An 18,152-nucleotide genomic window follows, 5' to 3' on the forward strand; every position below is an offset into this window, starting at 1 on the left:
TATGTAGTTGTTCGTCTTGTTGCTTTTTTGGTATGACTGTATGGCAAATAAAATTCCTTGTATCTCTGTATGTGCGTGCGTGTTTGTGTGGGATGCTGTGTATATGTGTGTGTTTATATGTGTATGTGTGTGTGTGTGTTTGTGTGGGATCCTGTGTATGTGTGCATGTTTGTGTGTGTGTATGCGCGTTTTTTGTGTGTGTGTGCGCGTGTTTGTGTATGTGTGTGATTGTGTGTGTGTGTGTATGTGCGTGTATGTGTGTGCGTGTTTGTGTGGGATGCTGTTTATGTGTGCGTGTTTGTGTGTATGTGCGTGCGTGTTTGTGTGTGTGTATATGTGTGCGTGTTTGTGCGTGTGTGTATATGTGTGTGTGTTTGTGTGTGCGTGTGTGTGTGTATGTGTATATGTGTGCGTGTGTGTGTGTGTATATGTATGTGTGTGTGTGTGCGTGTTTGTGTGTGTGTATATGTGTGTGTGTGTGTGTGTGTGTGTGTGTGTGTGTGTATATGTATGTGTGTGTGTGTGTTTGTGTGTGTGTGTGTATGTGTGCATGTTTGTGTGTGTGTGTGTGTGTGTGTGTGTGTGTGTGTGTGTGTGTGTGTGTATGTGTGTGATTGTGTGTGTGTGTGTATGTGCGTGTATGTGTGTGCGTGTTTGTGTGGGATGCTGTTTGTGTGCGTGTTTGTGTGTATGTGCGTGCGTGTTTGTGTGTGTATATGTGTGCGTGTGTGTGTGTGTGTGTATGTGTGTGTGTGTGTGCGTGTGTGTGTATGTGTATATGTGTGCGTGTGTGTGTGTGTATATGTATGTGTGTGTATATGTGTGCGTGTTTGTGTGTGTATATGTGTGCGTGTTTGTGTGTGCGTGTGTGTGTATGTGTGTATATGTGTGTGTGTGTGTGTATATATGTGTGCGTGTTTGTGTGTGTATATGTGTGTGTGTGTGTGTATATATGTGTGCGTATTTGTGTGTGTGTGATTCCCCACAACCCTGGATAGTGAGCATTGCTGAGTTTAGAATCTGCAGGACTGCACCCAAAGGAACACTGTTGTGTATTGGGAGATACAAGAGCCTAACAGAAACAGACATCTACATTACTTCAGTGCTTGAAGGGTCCCGACCACAAACGTCACCTATTCCTTTTCTCCACAGAGGCTGCCTGACTCGCTGAGATACTCCAGCACGTTGTGTCTTTTTATGTAAACCAGCATCTGCACTTTGTATGTATCTTTGGTGTAAACGTCCATCTGCGCCAACTCTCTCGTTCCACCCCCACGAGCAAGGCTACACATCGGAAAGGAACTAGAAGACTGAGCCAGGAATCAGGTCCATAAATAAATTGTTTAATTTCTTTCTTAAAAAAATTAAATCTATGTACATTTAATTCCAGTATGACATTGTTTGTACCCAACAGAATCTGGGCCAGAATTGATAAATAATGCAACATTGGATGTATATAGAGGATGGTTGATGGAGGCTGGTTGTGTGGTCTGGGCAGGCAGACTATTGCTGGCTGCCATGTTTAACTCTGGGCTCCACAATAACCACACCAGGGCACACCAGAGTTTGCTGAGAGTACATGGAGGGACATTATATAATACAAATATACAATCGCTTTGTTGCAAACAGAACAAACGCAAGTGGCTATATAACGCTCCAATATGAAGCTGTTCCTCGCTCCAGGGAAATGAAGCATGCGCTGAATGTAGAGCTCTCGCTGACCAGCCCCCCCTGTCTCACTGCCCGTTGGGGGCAGGCAGGTAACCCACAGGGCATGGAGGTACAAGACTGTCCCACCCTTCCCTCCCCACACTGTCTCCTGGTCCCTGTGGCATGAACGTTGTGCAAATGCCATCCCACCTCAACCGTCAATTTCAGTAGACGTGGTGGGCAAATGGGTGCGGCTGGTAGTGCCACCTCCACACTAGAACAGAAACTAGAACAGGGGCAGGCCCTAGTACACACAATGGTCCAGCAAAGACCAACTCTGAGCTGTCTGCACGAGATCCATAACCACGTGCCTATCTACAAGCCCCTTAAACACCACGGTTATATCTTCACATCCGGCACCATGTTCCAGGCACCCAGCAGTAAAACTTGCCCCGCACATACATCCCCTTTAAAGCTCTGCCCTCTTAGTCTTTGCCATGCCCCCCCCCACCCCCCCATGGGAGGAAGGTTCAGAGTGTCTACCGTATCTGTGGCTGCCATGTGACAGAACTGTAGGCAGAGAGGGAGGGAGGGAGGGAGGGAGGGGGGGAGTGGCTGTAGTGTGTGAGCTGGTGTCCATGACTGTCCGCTGGTCAGTGGTTGACCACTCCTGGTGCAGCCAGTGCGGGGTGTCAATCCAGGAACTTGTGTATGTCGTTGTGCAGCATGACGTGGGGGCTGGACGCCTCGTTGTCTAGTGGGCAGCGGCGCTGGCATCTGCACGACTGGATCATCATCATGTCCTTGCTGAAGCTCTCCCCGTCGTCACACCGGAATCGTACTGGGACGGTGCGGGTCTGCTGCGGCGTGCAGCAGCGCCCATCCACGCACGAGCCGCAGTGCTTGGTGCGGTAGCGCTTCACACTCGTGCAGCCGGCGTAGCTGAAATGCGTCGCTGCGTCCGATCTCCGCGTGCGCAGGCACTTCTTCCCTTTCTGTGACAGAGCAGAGAGACAGAGCACAGTGAGTCAACAGGTCGGAACCTCACGGCACAGTCTAGTCACCAGGTACAGTGAAAAGCTTTTGTTGCGTGCTAACCAGTCAGCATGATTACAATTCAGCCATTCACAGTGTACGGATACATGATAAGGGAATAACGTTTAATGCAAGGTAAAGCCAGCAAAGTCCGATCAAGGATAGTCCGAGAGCCAGTTTAGTTTAGTTTAGAGATACAGCACAGAAACAGACCCTCTGGCCCTCAGGGACCACACCAAACAGTGATCACCCCTTACACTAACACTATCCTACACACACTAACACTATCCTACACAAACTAGGGACAATGAACAATTTTTACCGAGGCCAATTAACCTACAAACCTGTACGTTTTTGGAGTGTAGGAGGAAATCGGAGCACCCGGTGAAAACTCACGCGGTCATGGGGAGAACATACAAACTCCACAGACAGCACCCGTAGTCAGGATGGAATCTGGGTCTCTGGTGCTGTAAGGCAGCAGCTCTATCACCGTGCCACTTTTATACTAGACTTTGGTGGGGCCGCACTTAGAGCATTGTGTAGGATGGAACTGCAGACCGCTGGTTTACACTGAAGATAGACACAAAATGCTGGAGTAACTCAGCGGGACAGGCAGCATCTGTGGCGAGAACATTATGTTGTTTGGGTCACCGTGCCACAGGGAGGGTGTCGTTAAGCTGTAAGGGTGTCGTGCAGTGAAGATTTAGATATAGCCACAACCTGAGGGCCTGAGCTACGGGGAGAGGTTGAGTAGGCTTGGTCTCTATTCCCTGGAGTGCAGGAGGATGAGGGGTGATCTTATCGTGTATAACATCACGAGCATAAACACACCAGTCTTTTACCCAAACTAGGGGAATCAAGAACCAGGGGACATGGGTTTAAGGTGAGAGGATAAAGACTTAATAGGATGAATAATACAATAATAAACCTAAACCTGATGTAAGCTCGATCATAAAGTGCTGCTGTAACTCAGCGGGTCACCCAACAGATAACGTTTTGTGTTGGGACTGAGTCTGAAGACAGGCCCCAACCCAAAACGTCACCTATCCATGTTCTCCACAGATGCTGCCTGACCCGCTGAGTTACTCCAACACTCTGTTCTCCATGTATTCTTGGTCCCATCGACCTGCATTTGACCCTCATCCCTCTAAACCTTTCCTGTCCACACACCTGTCTAAATATATTTTAAATTAGACACAACAATGGAGAAATACAGCAGAACAGGCCCTTCAGCCCATCGACCCATGCTGACCATCAACCAGCCACCTACACTGATCCCATCTCCCTCTCCCCACAGCCCCAACAACCCTCCAAAGATTCCACCCACCCCCCCCCCACCCACACACAATGGGGTAATTTACAGCCATTAGCCCTCCCCCCCCCCACCGCATGTCCTTGGGGTGTGGGGTAAACCCACGCGGTCACAGGGTGAACGTGCAGACAGCACCAGAGGTCGGGATCGAACCCAGGCCCCTGGAGCTGTGAGGCTGCACCACTGAGAGGCGCTGCCGGGGAAGGGAGGGGTGAGGCTCACCTTGAGGTGGGGAAGCGAGGGCTGGTTGCAGGGCCTGATGTCGCAGATCCTCGACTCCTTGCGCAGTTTGCAGCTGGGGTTGTCGTTGGTGACTCTGGTGGCGATGCCGACCCCGCACGACCTCGAACACGGGGACCATTCCGTCGTCTGAACAAAGCACTTGGCTTTCCACACTGCAACCAGAGCAAGGAGCAAACTCACACAAACCGTCCATGTGTAACATAGAATCAGGCACAAACAGGCCCTTTCGACCCAACACGTCCGTGCTAACCAAACAAAATCACCGTACAATATCATGAGAGGAATAGCTCGGATAAACACCCAGAGTAGGAGAATCACGAACTAGAGGACATAGGTTTAGGGTGAGGGGGCATAGATTATTAGCACCATGAGGGTCTTTTATACATGGAACGAGCTGCCAGAGGAGGTAGTTGAGGCAGGGACTTTCAAAAACATTTGGACAGGTATATGGATAGGACAGGTTTAGAAGGATATGGGCCAAACACAGGCAGGTGGGACTAGCGTAGATGGGGCATGTTGGTCGGGGTGGGCAAGTTGAGCCGATGGGCCTGTTTCCTTGTGTGACTCTAAATTATCCCATACATGAATCCGAGTGACAGAGTGACACAGCATGATGGGCCGAATGGTCTGTAACTTACCAGGCAGGTTCTTGACCCTCTTCTTGAGCAGATGGAGGAGCTGGTTGGTGTAGGGAGAGAGGTGGTGCCGTTCTTTGCCCCCATCACAAGTCCACTCCTCACAGCAGTGGCCTGGTACTTTGACCAGCCTGGGGTTGGGGCAACCCAGGTCGGGCAGCGAGAGCTCCTGGGGGCAGAGGGGCAGGCAGCCCACTGCCCCATCCATACACGTGCACTGGTGCTTGCAATTGGGCTGGAAGATCTCTCCGTTCTGGTAAATACGGCTGTTGTACTCGCATGGTCGTCCTTCCAACTTGGCTGCAAGCACAAGGTGTCAAACATGTTAGGCTCAGGTTTATTATAGGAGCAGAATTAGGCCATTTGGCCCATCAAGTCTGCTCTGCCATTCAAGCATAGCTGGTCTATCTATCTCTCCCACCTAACCCCATTCTCCTGCCTTCTCAACATAACCCCTGACACCTGTACTAATCAATGTATCTGTACACTGTGGATGGCTCAATTGTAATCATGTATTGTCTTTCCGCTGACTGGTTAGCACGCAACAAAAGCTTTTCACTGTACATAAACTAAACTGAAATGAAAAGCTTCTAGCTTCTTAGTTTTGTTTAGAGATTCAGCGTGGAAACAGGCCCTTCAGCCCACTGAGTCCACGCCGACCAGCGATCACCTGCACACTAGGGGCAATTTACAGAAGCCAATTAACCTACAAACCTGCAGGTCTTTGAGATGTGGGAGGCAACCCGGAGAAAACCCACGCGGTCATGGGGAGAAGGTGCAAACTCCACACATATTCTATGTCGCTCTCCATGGAGATGCTAATTGCATTTCGTTGTCTCTGTACTGTACACTTACAATGACAATTAAAGTTGAATCTGAATCTGACACAGACAGCACCCATAGTCAGGATCAAACCCGGCTCTCTGGCACTGCGAGGCAGCAACTCTACCGCTGCCCCATAATTGCTGGCCCTCAGAGTTCCTCCAGCACTTTGTGTTTTGTTTAGTGTCCAGCAGGTATGGAGAAGAAAGGGATACAGGGCCTGAGCTGCAGGGGGAGGTTCGGCAGACTAGGAGTCTATTCACTGGGGTGAGTGTAGGAGGATGAGGAGTCTCTGGTCCAGAGTAGGGGAATCGAGAACCAGAGGACATGGGTTTAAGGTGAGAGGGTGGGGGATTTAACAGCAACTTGAGGGGCAACATTTCCTCAGTATGGATGTATGGAACCAGCTGCCAGAGAAGGTAGTTGAGGCTGGGACTATCGCAACGTTTAAAAGACACTTGGACAGGTACATGGATAGGGCAGGTTTGGAGGGATATGGGCCAAACGCGGGCAGGTGGGACTAGTGTAGCTGGGGCGTGTTGGCCGGCGTGGGCAAGTTGGGCTGATGGACTGTTAGACTGACTCCATGTGCAGTTTCCCGAGCTCCCGGCCAGTGCAGTTTTACTCAAATTCACTCTCAAAGCCACTGAATCACATTCCACATTGCTGAAGTCACGCTTTTGGCGGCCAATCGCTGCGCCAGAGGCGAGGACACATCGCCATACATGGTTTTAAAAATAAAAACTTTTTGGAGAAGGTTCCTCCCATGTCTTTGCCCCCTCCCCACCAATACTCCCCCTCCCCACCACGCTTACCTCTGCAGATGCCTCGTTGGGCGCTGTGACTCGCTCCGTAGTTGCACTCCAGGCCGCGGCTGTGGTCGCAAGGCAAGCGGGTGCTGCAGTCGTCGTTCAGCTGCCGGGGACACACGCGGCAACAGCCGCAGCCGTCTAACACCGGCCTCACCCCGGCGGCGCAGCGCGGCTCCTCCCGGGGGCAACGGCACTCGGGCCCGCAGCTCGTAGCCTGCAAACCGGCAACACAGCGGCCGTCAGCCCGGGGTCGACGTGGCAACCTAACCCGCTCTCCCCCCAGCACCAAACACTCTCCCCAGCACCCACTCTCCTCTCTCCCCCCAGCACCCAACACTCTCCCCAGCACCCAACTCTCATAAGGCCATACGTGATAGGAGCAGAAGTAGGCCATTCGGCCCATCAAGTCTACTCTGCCATTCAATCATGACTGATCTATCTCTCCCCCCTAACCCCATTCTCCTGCCTTCTCCCCATAACCCCTGACACCTAATCAATAATCTATCTATCTCTGCCTTAAATATATCCAATGACTTGTGGCCTCCACAGCCGTCTGTGGCAAAGAATCCCACAGATTCACCACCCGCTGACTAAAGACCTCTCTCTCCAGCAACCCACTGTCTGAAGAAGGGTCTCAACCCGAAACGTCGCCCATTCCTTCTCTCCAGAGATGCTGCCTGTCCCGCTGAGTTACTGCAGCATGTTGTGTCTATCTTCGGTGTAAACCGGCATCTGTAGTTCCTTCCTACACTTTCCCTGGCACCCAACATGTGCACAGCAAACCGCAGTCTGATCAAGGGCTAACTCTGTTCCTCCCTCCAGCGATGCTGGCCCGAACTGCTGAGTATCTGCAGCGTTTAAAGAGACCAATCGGCCCCCTTTTGCCCTGCAGGCTCTTTGAGATTCCCCCCATGAGCCACCAGGCTGCGAGCCTTCACGGTGACGTTGGTAAATCCCTGGCTCGGTGGGGTGAGAGCACGGAAACAGGCCCTTCGGCCCATCTTGTCCGTGCCGACCAAGATGGGACATACTAGTCCCATGCGCCTGCATTTGGCCCATACCCCTCGAACCCCTTCCTATCCATATATCTGTCCATATGTCTTTTACAAGTCATAACAGCATCCACTCCCGTAGCTTCCTCTTAACGCTCTCCCCTCCAGCCTGTGCCCTCTAGTTTTAGCATCCTCCAAGCTGTATCCAAGTCCCCCTCTCACTTCCAGCCTAGTGTATTTTGAATAACTGTGGACTTACCTCGGCGAGGGAGAGTGCGAGGACGAGTAGTGCTGATATGAGCTTCATCTCGGGTTGAAGGCGTTAATTCCTCGGGCGAGCAGCGGCGGCGAGTCTGTCTGTCTGTCTGTCTGTGCCTCTGTGTGTGTGAGTGTGCGAGTGTCTCCTGGCTTCACTCCTGTGCCGCTGCTTTCCCCGGCTGTCTAAGGCAGTGACTACATCGGTGCCTTTTATAAGCCCTCTGGGTCTCTCCGCTGACAGACCCTCCCTCCCCCCCTCCCCAAACCTCCGTCTGAGGGCACCACACCAAGAATGTCAGGAATGTCTCCGGCGCGTTTTTCCATCGACGCCGCCCCAGTTGCAAAAGCAGAGGAAAATAATCTAAGGCTGCAGCTCACTGTGTGTCCACAACACACTCACTCACACACTCTAACGGGACCGCCGACTAACGCTGCCTGCCAGCAAACAGCATGCCTTGGACGTTACATAATAAAATATTTACAATCCATCTCGTATTCACTACGGAGAGAGCGCTGATCTGCACCCCCCCCCCCCCCCCCGCCCGCCCGCCAGCCCGCATCCGTTTTTTTTTTAACACAATTTCCACATTATTTGCTCTCAACCTGTGAACATTATTCCCATATTTGGTAGTGTAAAAAATTCGCCTCTTCCCCACATTTTTTTCTCCGCCTGCCATTCCCACCACAAAAATATTGTTGACATCTCCTGACTTGTGCAATGTTTTTTTTATCATTTAAATGCTGGGTTTAAAATGTTTCCGAGTGGTGTTTGGACAGAGGTGTCGGTGTGTGATTGGGAGTTTTATTCGAGATTGTTGACTGCTTGGGAAGTCAGCGTGTCAAGATTCCCGGAGGCATCTGCAACTGCAGATGCTGGGATCTGGAGCAAGACACAGAGTGCTGGAGGAACTCAGCGGGTCAGGCAGCATGTGTGGAATGAATGGATAGGCGACGGCTGTTTCGGCTCCGGACCCGTCTTCAGACTGACCACTGACTGATTAGTGTGGGGGGGTTGGAATTTCAATGAAGCCACTGGAACTTTGGGCGATGGGGTGTCTGCTACCCGAGACCAGAGATGGATTTCAAGAGATGCCACAAAGCACACGAGCAACGAGAAGCTGTGTGGAAAGGAAGAGGTTTGGGCTGAGATTGGTAACAAGGTGGGTTTGTGATGGAACTTTGCAGAGACCCCCCCCCCCCCCCCCTTTTACAAGGAGTCTGTAACGTTTAGACAGCACCCGGAGACGCTCCCCCTCTGTGTAAAACCTAGTCATTGCCACAATGCCAAGGGGATTCTACAAGGCAAACCAGGCAGCGATTGCAGGCAGATTCTCCCGGCCCCTGTTGGAGATCCAACCTCAAAGTAAGTAGCATGCTAAAGAGCCGATGAGCAGCGAAGGGCGAGTCGTACAGAAGTTAGGCACGGAGTGCTGGAGTAACTCAGCGGGACAGGCAGCATCTGTGGATAGGAGGAAGGCGGAGACCCTTCTTCAGACCAAAGATACTAGAACGGCTTCAGACTGTCCAACAGAGAGTGCTGCGGATTGGTCAGGCCCGTGGGCACGGAGGTAACTTTTTTTTAAATGTGTTCTAACTCTGTCTAAACAGCTGGTTTCGTATTTGCAATGTTGAGAAACTCTTTGGCTAGATGTCCCCATTCAATGGGACGATAGCTAACTGCAGGTGCTGCAGTCATGAGGAAAATACAAAGTGCTGGAGAGGTGTACAAAATCACCAGAGGAAGAGATCGGGTAGATGCACAGAGTCTCTTGCCTAGAGTAAGGGAATCGAGGACCAGAGGACATAGGTTTGTGAAGGGGAAAATAATCCGAGGGGTGACTTTTTCACACAAAGGGTGGTGGGTGAATGGAAAGAGCTGCCAGAGGAGGTAGTTGAGGCTGGGACTATCGCAACGTTTAAGAAACAGTTAGACAGGTACATGGATAGGTACACAAAAAAGCTGGAGAAACTCAGCAGGTGCAGCAGCATCTATGGAGCGAAGGAGAGGAGGAGAACTTCTTCAAAGTAGGCATACCTTGAGGAGATATCGCAGTGGAGCAGACAAAGTGTTCAAGAAGGAACTGCAGATGCTGGAATAGGACAGGTTTGGATGGATATGGATTAAGCGCAGGCAGGTGGGACTAGTGTCGCTGGGACATTGTTGGCTGGTGTGGGCATGTTGGGCCAGGGTTATGGGCTGAAGGCAGGGAAAGTTAGATCAGCCATGATTGAATGGTGGAGTAGACTTGATGGGACAAATGGCCCAATTCTGCTTCTATCTCAGTGAAGTCCCACCTCAAGGTCGCTTCATGCCCTCTCCTTCCTGATTCACTTGTGACCAGCACAGGAGGAAGCGACTACGGGGACTGTTCGACTGCGTTTAATGAGACCCTTCGACCCATTTTTCCTGTGCTAGCCGGCTCTTGGTTGGGTGTTATATTTGTTTGCTAGTGATGTGGAATCACTGAGAACGCGTGTGTGTGTGAGAGTGATTGTGCTTGTGTGTGTGTGTACGAGTGTGTGTGTAAGTGTTTGTATGTGTGTGTGTGTATGTGTGAATATGAGTGTGTGAGAGAGTATGTGTGTGTGTGTGTGTGAGTGTGTGTGTGTTTGTGTATGAGTGTGTTTGTGTATGTATGTGTGTGAGTGTTTGTATGAGTGTGTGTGTATGTGTGTGTGTGTGTGTGTGTGAGTGTGTGTGAGAGTGTGTGTGTGTGTGTGTGTGTGAGTGAGTGTGTGTATGTGTGTGTGTGTGTGAGTGTGTGTATGTGTGTGTGTGTGTGTGTATGTGTATGTGTGTGTGTGTGTGTGTGTGTGTGTGTGTGTGTGTGTGTGTGAGTGTGTGTATGTGTATGAGTGTGTGTGAGAGTGTGTATGTGTGTGAGTGTGTGTGTGTTTGTATGGGTGTGTGTTCATGTGAGTGTCTTTATGAATGTGTGTTGGCGAGTGATGTATAAAATGCCCCTGGAGAGGATGGATGTGAACTCCAGTGCAGAGCATGTATATGGGACTGACCCCCGGTTGATGTCCGCTGTAACAAGGCTCCCAGACGCAGCTATGTCCAAATATGCACATCCTAGTTCCGCCCGCCGGCAGCTCTATATTTAGACATTGTCCGCTCCAAACTTCTTTATCACAATGGAGAAAAATGCTGCAGATGTCCAGGGTGGGGAGCAGCGTGGGATGGGCAGAGATCTCAAACAGCATCTTCACTGATCTCATCTCCCTCTCCCCACGCTCCCATGAACTCTCCCCACCCACACACTGGGGGCCCATTAACCCCTCCACCCACCCCGCACGTCTTTGGGATGTGGGAGGAAACCGGAGCACCCGGGGAAAACCCACGCGGTCACAAGGAGAACGTGCAAACTCTACACAGACAGCGGCGAAGGCTGGAATCGAACTAGGGTTAGTGGGCTGCGAGGCTGCAGCTGTGAACACTGCACCGCGGTACTGCCCCTAAACAACATTTGGACAGATATATGGATATTGAGGGAGACATGGGACAAATGCAGGCCAATGGCACTAGCTCAGATCTTGGTACAAGGAGTAGATCTTGAATGCACGCAGTCTTTTACCCAGAGTAGGGGAATCGAGAACTAGAGGACACAGGTTTCATGTGAGGCTGGAAAGACTTAATAAGAACCTGAGGGGAACGAAGGGTTGTAAGTGTATGGAACAAAATGCTGGAGGAGGTAGTTGAGGCAGGGACTATCACAATGTTTAAGAAACATTGGGATAGGTACATGGATAAGACAGGTTTAGGGGGTTATTGGTCAAATGTAGGCTGTTAGGGCTAGTGTAGATGGAGCATGTTAGTCGGTGTGGGAAAGTAGGGCCGAAGGGGCTGTTCTGTGCTGTGTGACTCTGTGACTCTAGAATGCCAACAAGTCAGTCGGGAAAAGGGACCTGACCCAAAATGTACCTATCCATGTTGTCCAGAGATGCTGCCTGACCCGCTGAGTTACTCCAGCACTCTGTGCCTTTTTCAATGTCTCCTGTATCTAGGCTCACACTTACCCCTCAATGAACATTGCTGAGAGTGTTAAGTGATCATTAACACATTTGCAGAGGATCTAGCTGCAATCTCAAACTGTTTGGGAACTGGTTGCGTGTCTCGTTCATGACCAGAGTGGCTCCATGTCCACAAATACCTCATGGGCTGTAAATCACTTGGAGCTTGTGAACGGTGCAAGACTTGTTTCATTGCTGATTTATGTTTAACCCTGGAGGGCCACGCAGCTTATATTTACAACACACTCTCCAAATATATCATCACATTGAAAACTCTTTTGACAACCTGTCCAGGAAGGTCATTTGGAGTTAAGGAGCTTAACGGCATGGAATTTTTGTGCACGCCAGCCTAGTTGGCATATTGGGCTAGTCCCATTTGGTAACATTTGGCCCATAGTCCTGTAAATTCTTCTTTTGCATTAATCTGTCCAAGTGTTTTAGAGTTTAGTTTAGAGATACAGCATGGAGACAGACTCTTTGGCCAACTCCAACTATTGATCACCCATTTACTCTAGTTCCATGTAATCCCCCTTTAGCATCCACTCCCTACACACGAGGGGCAATTTACAGAGTGCAAATAACCTACAAAGCCACACAAAGTGTTTGGGATGTGGGAGAAAACCAGCAATGGCTGCCTCGCCAACAGTCTGTCCTTTCTTTTGTGTTTTAATAGTATGTGTTAAATGCATGTTTTTAATAGAAACATAGAAAATAGGTGCAGGAGTAGGCCATTCGGCCCTTCGAGCCTGCACCGCCATTCAATATGATCATGGCTGACCATCCAACTCAGTATCCTGTACCTGCCTTCTCTCCATACCCCCTGATCCCTTTAGCCACAAGGGCCACATCTAACTCCCTCTTAAATATAGCCAATGAACTGGCCTCAACTACCTTCTGCGGCAGAGAATTGCAGAGATTCACCACTCTCTGTGTGAAAAAAGTTTTCCTCATCTCGGTCCTAAAAGATTTCCCCCTTATCCTTAAACTGTGACCCCTTGTTCTGGACTTCCCCAACATCAGGAACAATCTTCCTGCATCTAGCCTGTCCAACCCCTTAAATATTTTGAGACGCAATTTTTTTCCGTATCGTACCTCCGTCCACACTGCGGCCTAACCGAGGAGTTGGCGGCCTTTGCTGGAGACCGATTTTGAGACCTCCACCGTGGTCGCCTGCGGACTTACCATCACAGAGACTGTGATCCCTTTGCCAGGGATCGACCCTGGCGCTCCAACCGTGGGTGCTAGCAAACTTAACATCGCGGAGACCGACTTTGGGAACTCCAAGCTGCGACGCGATGTAGGAGCTTCGATCGTTGGCTGTGGGAACTTCGATCGCCCTGACGGATGATTCGGCTGGCCTGGAGAATAAAGAGGGAAGAAGATTGGACTTTGTTGCCTTCCATCACAGTGCGGAATGTGGGGAATCCGCTGTGGTGGATGTTTATATTAACTTTTATGTAGTTGTATGTGGGTTTTTTTCGTATAGCTGTATGGTAATTCGAATTTCACTGTACCTTAATTGGTACATGTGACAATAAAAGACCTTTGAAACCTTTGAAACCACAGAGTCTCAGAATTTAATTTCAGAATTAAACGACGTTCTTTTAGGAGGAATTTCTTTAGTCAGAGGCTGGTGAATCTGTGGAATTCTGTGAGATGATGACTGTGGAGCCTACGTCAGTGGATATATTTGGCAGAGATAGATAGATTCTTGTTTATAGACAATAGACAATAGGTGCAGGAGTAGGTCATTCAGCCCTTTGAGCCTGCACCGCCATTCAATGTGATCATGACTGATCATCCCCAATCAGTACCCCGTTCCTGCCTTCTCCCCATATGCTCTGACTCCGCTATCTTTAAGAGCCCTACCTAGCTCTTTCTTGAAAGTATCCAGAGAACCGGCCTCCACCGCCCTCTGAGGCAGAGAATTCCACAAGCTTACAACTCTCTGTGAGAAAAAGTGTTTCCTCGTCTCCGTTCTAAATGGCTTACCCCTTATTCTTAAACTGTGGCCCCTGGTTCAGAGGTTTTGGGGAGAAGGCAGGAGAATGGGGTTAGGAGGTGTAATGAGTCGAGTCGTACACATGTCAAGATACAACACATATTATTAAAGTCCACTTACAGCATTGGTCTGCAGGACATTACAGTAACTAGCAGCTACTCAGATTGAATTACGTAATCAAGCTCTTGGTAATATGAATCGCATATTAGGCGGAGCAACTACTAACAAGCACTACAATTGGTTAGTGGGAAATAACCAATCCACATTTTTCCTTGTAGAAACAAAATAAAGCATAGATGTGTGGAAACATGGTGGCCAAACAATATAGTAGCCAGAACGTTAATAACGGATATGGGCAACTATAGATAGTTAATACAAAATCACTGTATCTACTGGGTGGCTTGTTGACCCATCCGGCACGTGTGCGGTATGAATCCGCATCTCCTCCTTTCACTGGTGAAGTGACCGGGGAGGGGACAGGGCATGTGACCAGGGACGGCACCGGAGACCCGCCGGGTATAGGTGATGAAGTAGGCGAGCTGGGCGCTGAACACCGTGAGGAGGCCGCGGGGGACACAGTCTCTGGTAGTGGAGTAGCCGGCCTGGTAGTGGGAGGGTATGCAAAACGTGAGACTTCTGGAAATTTTGTTTGAACCTTGAATGTTTTAAGTACAATAAATGGCATTCTATTCTATTCTATTCTATTCTATTCTATCTACAGAGCCGCAGGACGGGTTCCTTCACAGGAAGGAGATGTTGACGGTTACGTCTGTAAGCGGCTCCATCCGCGCTAACCAGGTAAGAGCGCGGTTCTTTGGCAGGGCTGTGGATATGACCCAGACGGCCACAGCAATTGTTTGTTTGGAGGGTGAACAACCTGTCCACTGGAGAGAGGTTTAAGTGGCTTACTGGATGTCACTTGAATTGTAGTTGTTTCTGGACCGCGGGCGGAGAACGGTCCTGTGGCTGCCGAAGTTGCTTGGTACAGGCAGGGCAGCACGGGTTTGACGAGACATCAGCCGTCGGGCTGGGGAACCCAGTATGGGATCCCTGGCAATGTTCCTTAAATTGAGCAGGTCCAGGTAGACGTCAGATTTAGCAAGGTAAGAATGCTCCATTAGTTGTTTAGCGCTTCAGACGGCTCGTTCGGCGAGTCCGTTGGACTGCGGAAACTCAGGGTCGCTGGTGATATGTCAAAAGTCCCATCATTGAGCAAAGTTTTTGTAACGCTGGCTGGTGAACTGGCTGCCGTTGTCGGATAGAAGACGTGCATGGAGAAATGGCATTGCAACTTTTAGATAACTGCTTCAGATGTGATGGTTTGGAGTTGATCAATGTCAAACCAGCCTGAATAAGAGTCGACAAGAACCAGATAATGTTTCCCATGCCATTTGAATATGTCGGTGGCTACCATGGACCACGGTAGAGGAGGAACCGGGTGCGGCGGTAAGGGCTGCTTCTGCTGGTGTGGCGTCAGGCTTTTGCAGATGGCGCAGACTTCAGTTTTGTCACGTATATACTTGATCATACCAGGCCAGTAAAACATGCTCTGTGCCCGTTGTAAGGGTGCCTCCACTCCGGGGTGGCCCCTGTGGACGGCATCGAAGTACTCGTCCCGGAGGACGGCTGGGCCAACTGCCTTGTTGCCCTTGACTATAATCCCGTCATGTAACACCAGTTTGTCGCGAACCAGGAAGTTACAGGAGTGAGAGATAGATCTACAGGAGGGAGAGATAGATCAGCCATGATTGAATGGTGGAGTAGACTTGAATGACCAATCTGCACCTATCACTTATGATCTTATGAAAACCGGAGCACATGGAATAACGCTACGCATTCACAGGGAGAATGTGCAAACTCCACACAGGGCACTTGAGGTCAGGATTGAGCTCAAGTCTCTGGTGCTGTGAGGCAGCAGCTCTACCAGCTGCACCACCGTGTTTTCTTTAATTAAAATGTGAAGAGCTGGAGGAATTCAGCGGGTCAGATAATATCTGTGCAGGGAAATGGACCGACAATGTTTTGGATCGGGGCTCTTCTTCAGACTCAGGTATTAGTGTCTGTCCATTTCCCCCCACAGATGCTGCCTGACACACTGAGTTCTTCCACACTGAGTTTGCTTTTCGCTCAAGATACCAACATTGTAGTCTGTTGTGGCCCCAATTCCTGCCCACTGAGACCAGCAGCCAGTAGTCAAGAGTGTTTCATTGTCATATGTAGCAGCAACAGTACAATGACATTCTACTTGCTGCAGCTTAACAGGCCCGTTAATGTGCAATAATCTATAATATGATCAATTAAAATTCAGTAATACTAGGTAGCCAGCCCATAATGATGCATCACCAAAGTTCCTCATGCAACCACTGACACAGTCCGCAGTAAATCACAGTTGCTGTGGTTAGTAGACGCAAGGAACTGCAAATGCTGGAATCTTATGTAGAACACTGTGGTGCAGCGGGTAGAGCCGCTGTCCCACAGCGCCAGCGACCCGGGTTCGAACCTCAGCTCTTTGTGTGGAGTTTGCACTTCTCCCTGTGACTGCGTGGGTTTCCTCTGGGTGCGTCGGTTTCCTTCCACATCCCAAAGACGTATGGTTTGTAGGTTAATTGGCCCCTAGCATGTAGGGAGTGGTTGAGCTAGTGTGAATGGGTATCAATGGTCGGTGCGGACTCGGTGGGCCGTAGGACCTGGTGCCATGTTGTATCTCTAAACTAAACTGAAGTCAAAGTACTGGAGGTACTCAGTGGGTCAGGCAGCATCATCTGAAGAAGGGTCCCAACCCAAAACATCACTTATCCACTCTCTCCACAGATGCTGCCTGACTCACTGAGTTACTCCAGCACTGTGTTCTGTTGCTGAGGTTAGTGCTGTGCAGCGTTCCTGACGGTTGTTGGAAGAAGCTATGCTTTAGCATACAGCTATTGGGGCAGACACTAACCTGACCCGCAGACAGTCCGCAGACAGCTAGCCAATAGCCTGTAGCCACTGGTTTTCCAGACCCTGGAACAAACCCTTCTACAACCAGCCACCAGAGGGCAGTCATTCACCATCATCCACACTCACAGCTGGTCGGGCCAAGACACTTGCATTTCTGTAGCACCTTCCCTCAACCCCAGGATCTCCAAAATACCGAACAAGCAATGAACTATTCTGGACGCTCAGTCACCGTTGTAATGGAGGAAATACGGCAGCCATTTTCTGCATAGCAAGCTCCCACAAGTGAAGGATACAAACCAGTCTGAAGAAGGGTCCCGATTCAAAACATTGCCTCCACAGATGCTGCCTGACCCGCTGAATTCCACCATCACTTTGTGTTTTTACTCATGATTCCAGCATCTGCAGACCTTGCGTTTCAAAGGATACCAACCAAGATATCGAATTTATTGATGTTGGTCATCCATTCATCGGCGGTCACTCGAAACGAGTATGACTGTCCCCTCCCCTCCATAGGGTCATCTACTTGTGGGTCTGCAGATGTCTGTAGCGGCCGATCCGTGATCCACACACCTTGGTGCAACGTGGGCAATGGAGACTGGCGGTGATCGGTAGTCGTCGAGCCCCCTTCTCTCTCTCCTTACAGTGCTGTCGCTTTGTCTCTGCGACACGGCTTAGTTCCATTTCATGACGTGTGGCTCCTTCCTGCACGGTTTTCCTCCAGGAGTGCTTGTCCAGTGGAATGTGCTCCCAGTTGCTCGATGTGATGTGGAATTTCTTCAGACTGTTCTTGATATTGTCCTTGAAGCGTTTCTTTGGGGGGGGCTCGCCGACCTTCCTTCAGTTGAGAGTACAGGATTTGTTTAGGGACACGTGTATTGGACATGCAGATGACATGGCCAGTCCATCGAAGTTGGTGCTGCATTATTGTGGTGGTGATGCTGGTCATGTTGGCATCCTCCAAAACGCTGACCTTGGTGTGTTTGTCCTCCCAGCTGATCGTCAGATTCTTTCGTAAGGATCTTTGATGGTATTGTTCCAGGGCTCTCAGGTGCCTGCTGTAGGTGGTCCATGACTCTGCCCCATACAACAGGGTGGGGAGGACAACGGCTCTGTAGACCAGCAGTTTTGTTTGAGCCTTTAGGTCTCGGTCTTCAAAGATTCTTTTCCTGAGTCTGGCGTAGGCTTCGCTGGCACAACTCAGGCGATGGTTGACCTCAGAGTCGATGTCAGCTTTTGACGAAAGAATGGTGCCAAGGTACGGGAAGTGGTCAACGTTTTCAAGAGTGGTGTCGTCCACCTTTATAGTGGGCTGGTTAGGTGGAGGTTGATGTAGGACCTGGGTCTTCTTGATATTTAAGGCTAGGCCCATGGCTCTGTATGCCTTGGCAAAGGCATTCAAGGATGCCCTGGAGGTCTTCTGCAGAGTGTGCTGCAATGGCG

At 50.1% G+C, this 18,152-nt stretch overlaps 2 protein-coding genes across 2 annotated transcripts in view; one reads left to right on the forward strand and one right to left on the reverse strand.

The window, feature by feature from the left end:
• Window positions 1-1,322: 1,322 nt before the first annotated feature.
• On the reverse strand, window positions 1,323-7,969 carry ccn1 (cellular communication network factor 1). The gene is made up of 5 exons (XM_055630783.1): window positions 7,761-7,969; window positions 6,513-6,723; window positions 4,879-5,175; window positions 4,220-4,392; window positions 1,323-2,645 (listed from the first exon to the last, which is right to left on the reverse strand). The coding sequence occupies exons 1-5, from the start codon at window positions 7,806-7,808 to the stop codon at window positions 2,343-2,345; spliced, it is 1,032 nt and encodes a 343-aa protein (XP_055486758.1). The 5' UTR covers window positions 7,809-7,969; the 3' UTR covers window positions 1,323-2,342.
• Window positions 7,970-9,025: 1,056 nt separating this feature from the next.
• Window positions 9,026-18,152, forward strand: part of ddah1 (dimethylarginine dimethylaminohydrolase 1) — an 89,332-nt gene continuing 80,205 nt past the window's right edge. The window contains exons 1-2 of the mRNA XM_055630785.1: window positions 9,026-9,122; window positions 14,497-14,573. Of these exons, the coding sequence (XP_055486760.1) occupies window positions 9,041-9,122; window positions 14,497-14,573 (159 nt within the window). The 5' untranslated portion in view covers window positions 9,026-9,040. The remainder of the gene's footprint in view (window positions 9,123-14,496; window positions 14,574-18,152) is intronic.

This window comes from Leucoraja erinacea, unplaced genomic scaffold (genome assembly GCF_028641065.1).
Source record: "Leucoraja erinacea ecotype New England unplaced genomic scaffold, Leri_hhj_1 Leri_52S, whole genome shotgun sequence".
Classification (NCBI taxonomy): Eukaryota; Metazoa; Chordata; class Chondrichthyes; order Rajiformes; family Rajidae; genus Leucoraja; species Leucoraja erinaceus.

Coding starts and splice junctions, on each gene's coding strand:
- ccn1 (XM_055630783.1), bottom strand. CDS start 7,808: ATGAAGCTCATATCAGCACTACTCGTCCTCGCACTCTCCCTCGCCGAG. Junction 6,724..7,760: donor TCGCACTCTCCCTCGCCGAG/GTAAGTCCACAG, acceptor GCCGGTTTGCAG/GCTACGAGCTGCGGGCCCGA. Junction 4,393..4,878: donor GAGGGTCAAGAACCTGCCTG/GTAAGTTACAGA, acceptor CTCTGGTTGCAG/TGTGGAAAGCCAAGTGCTTT.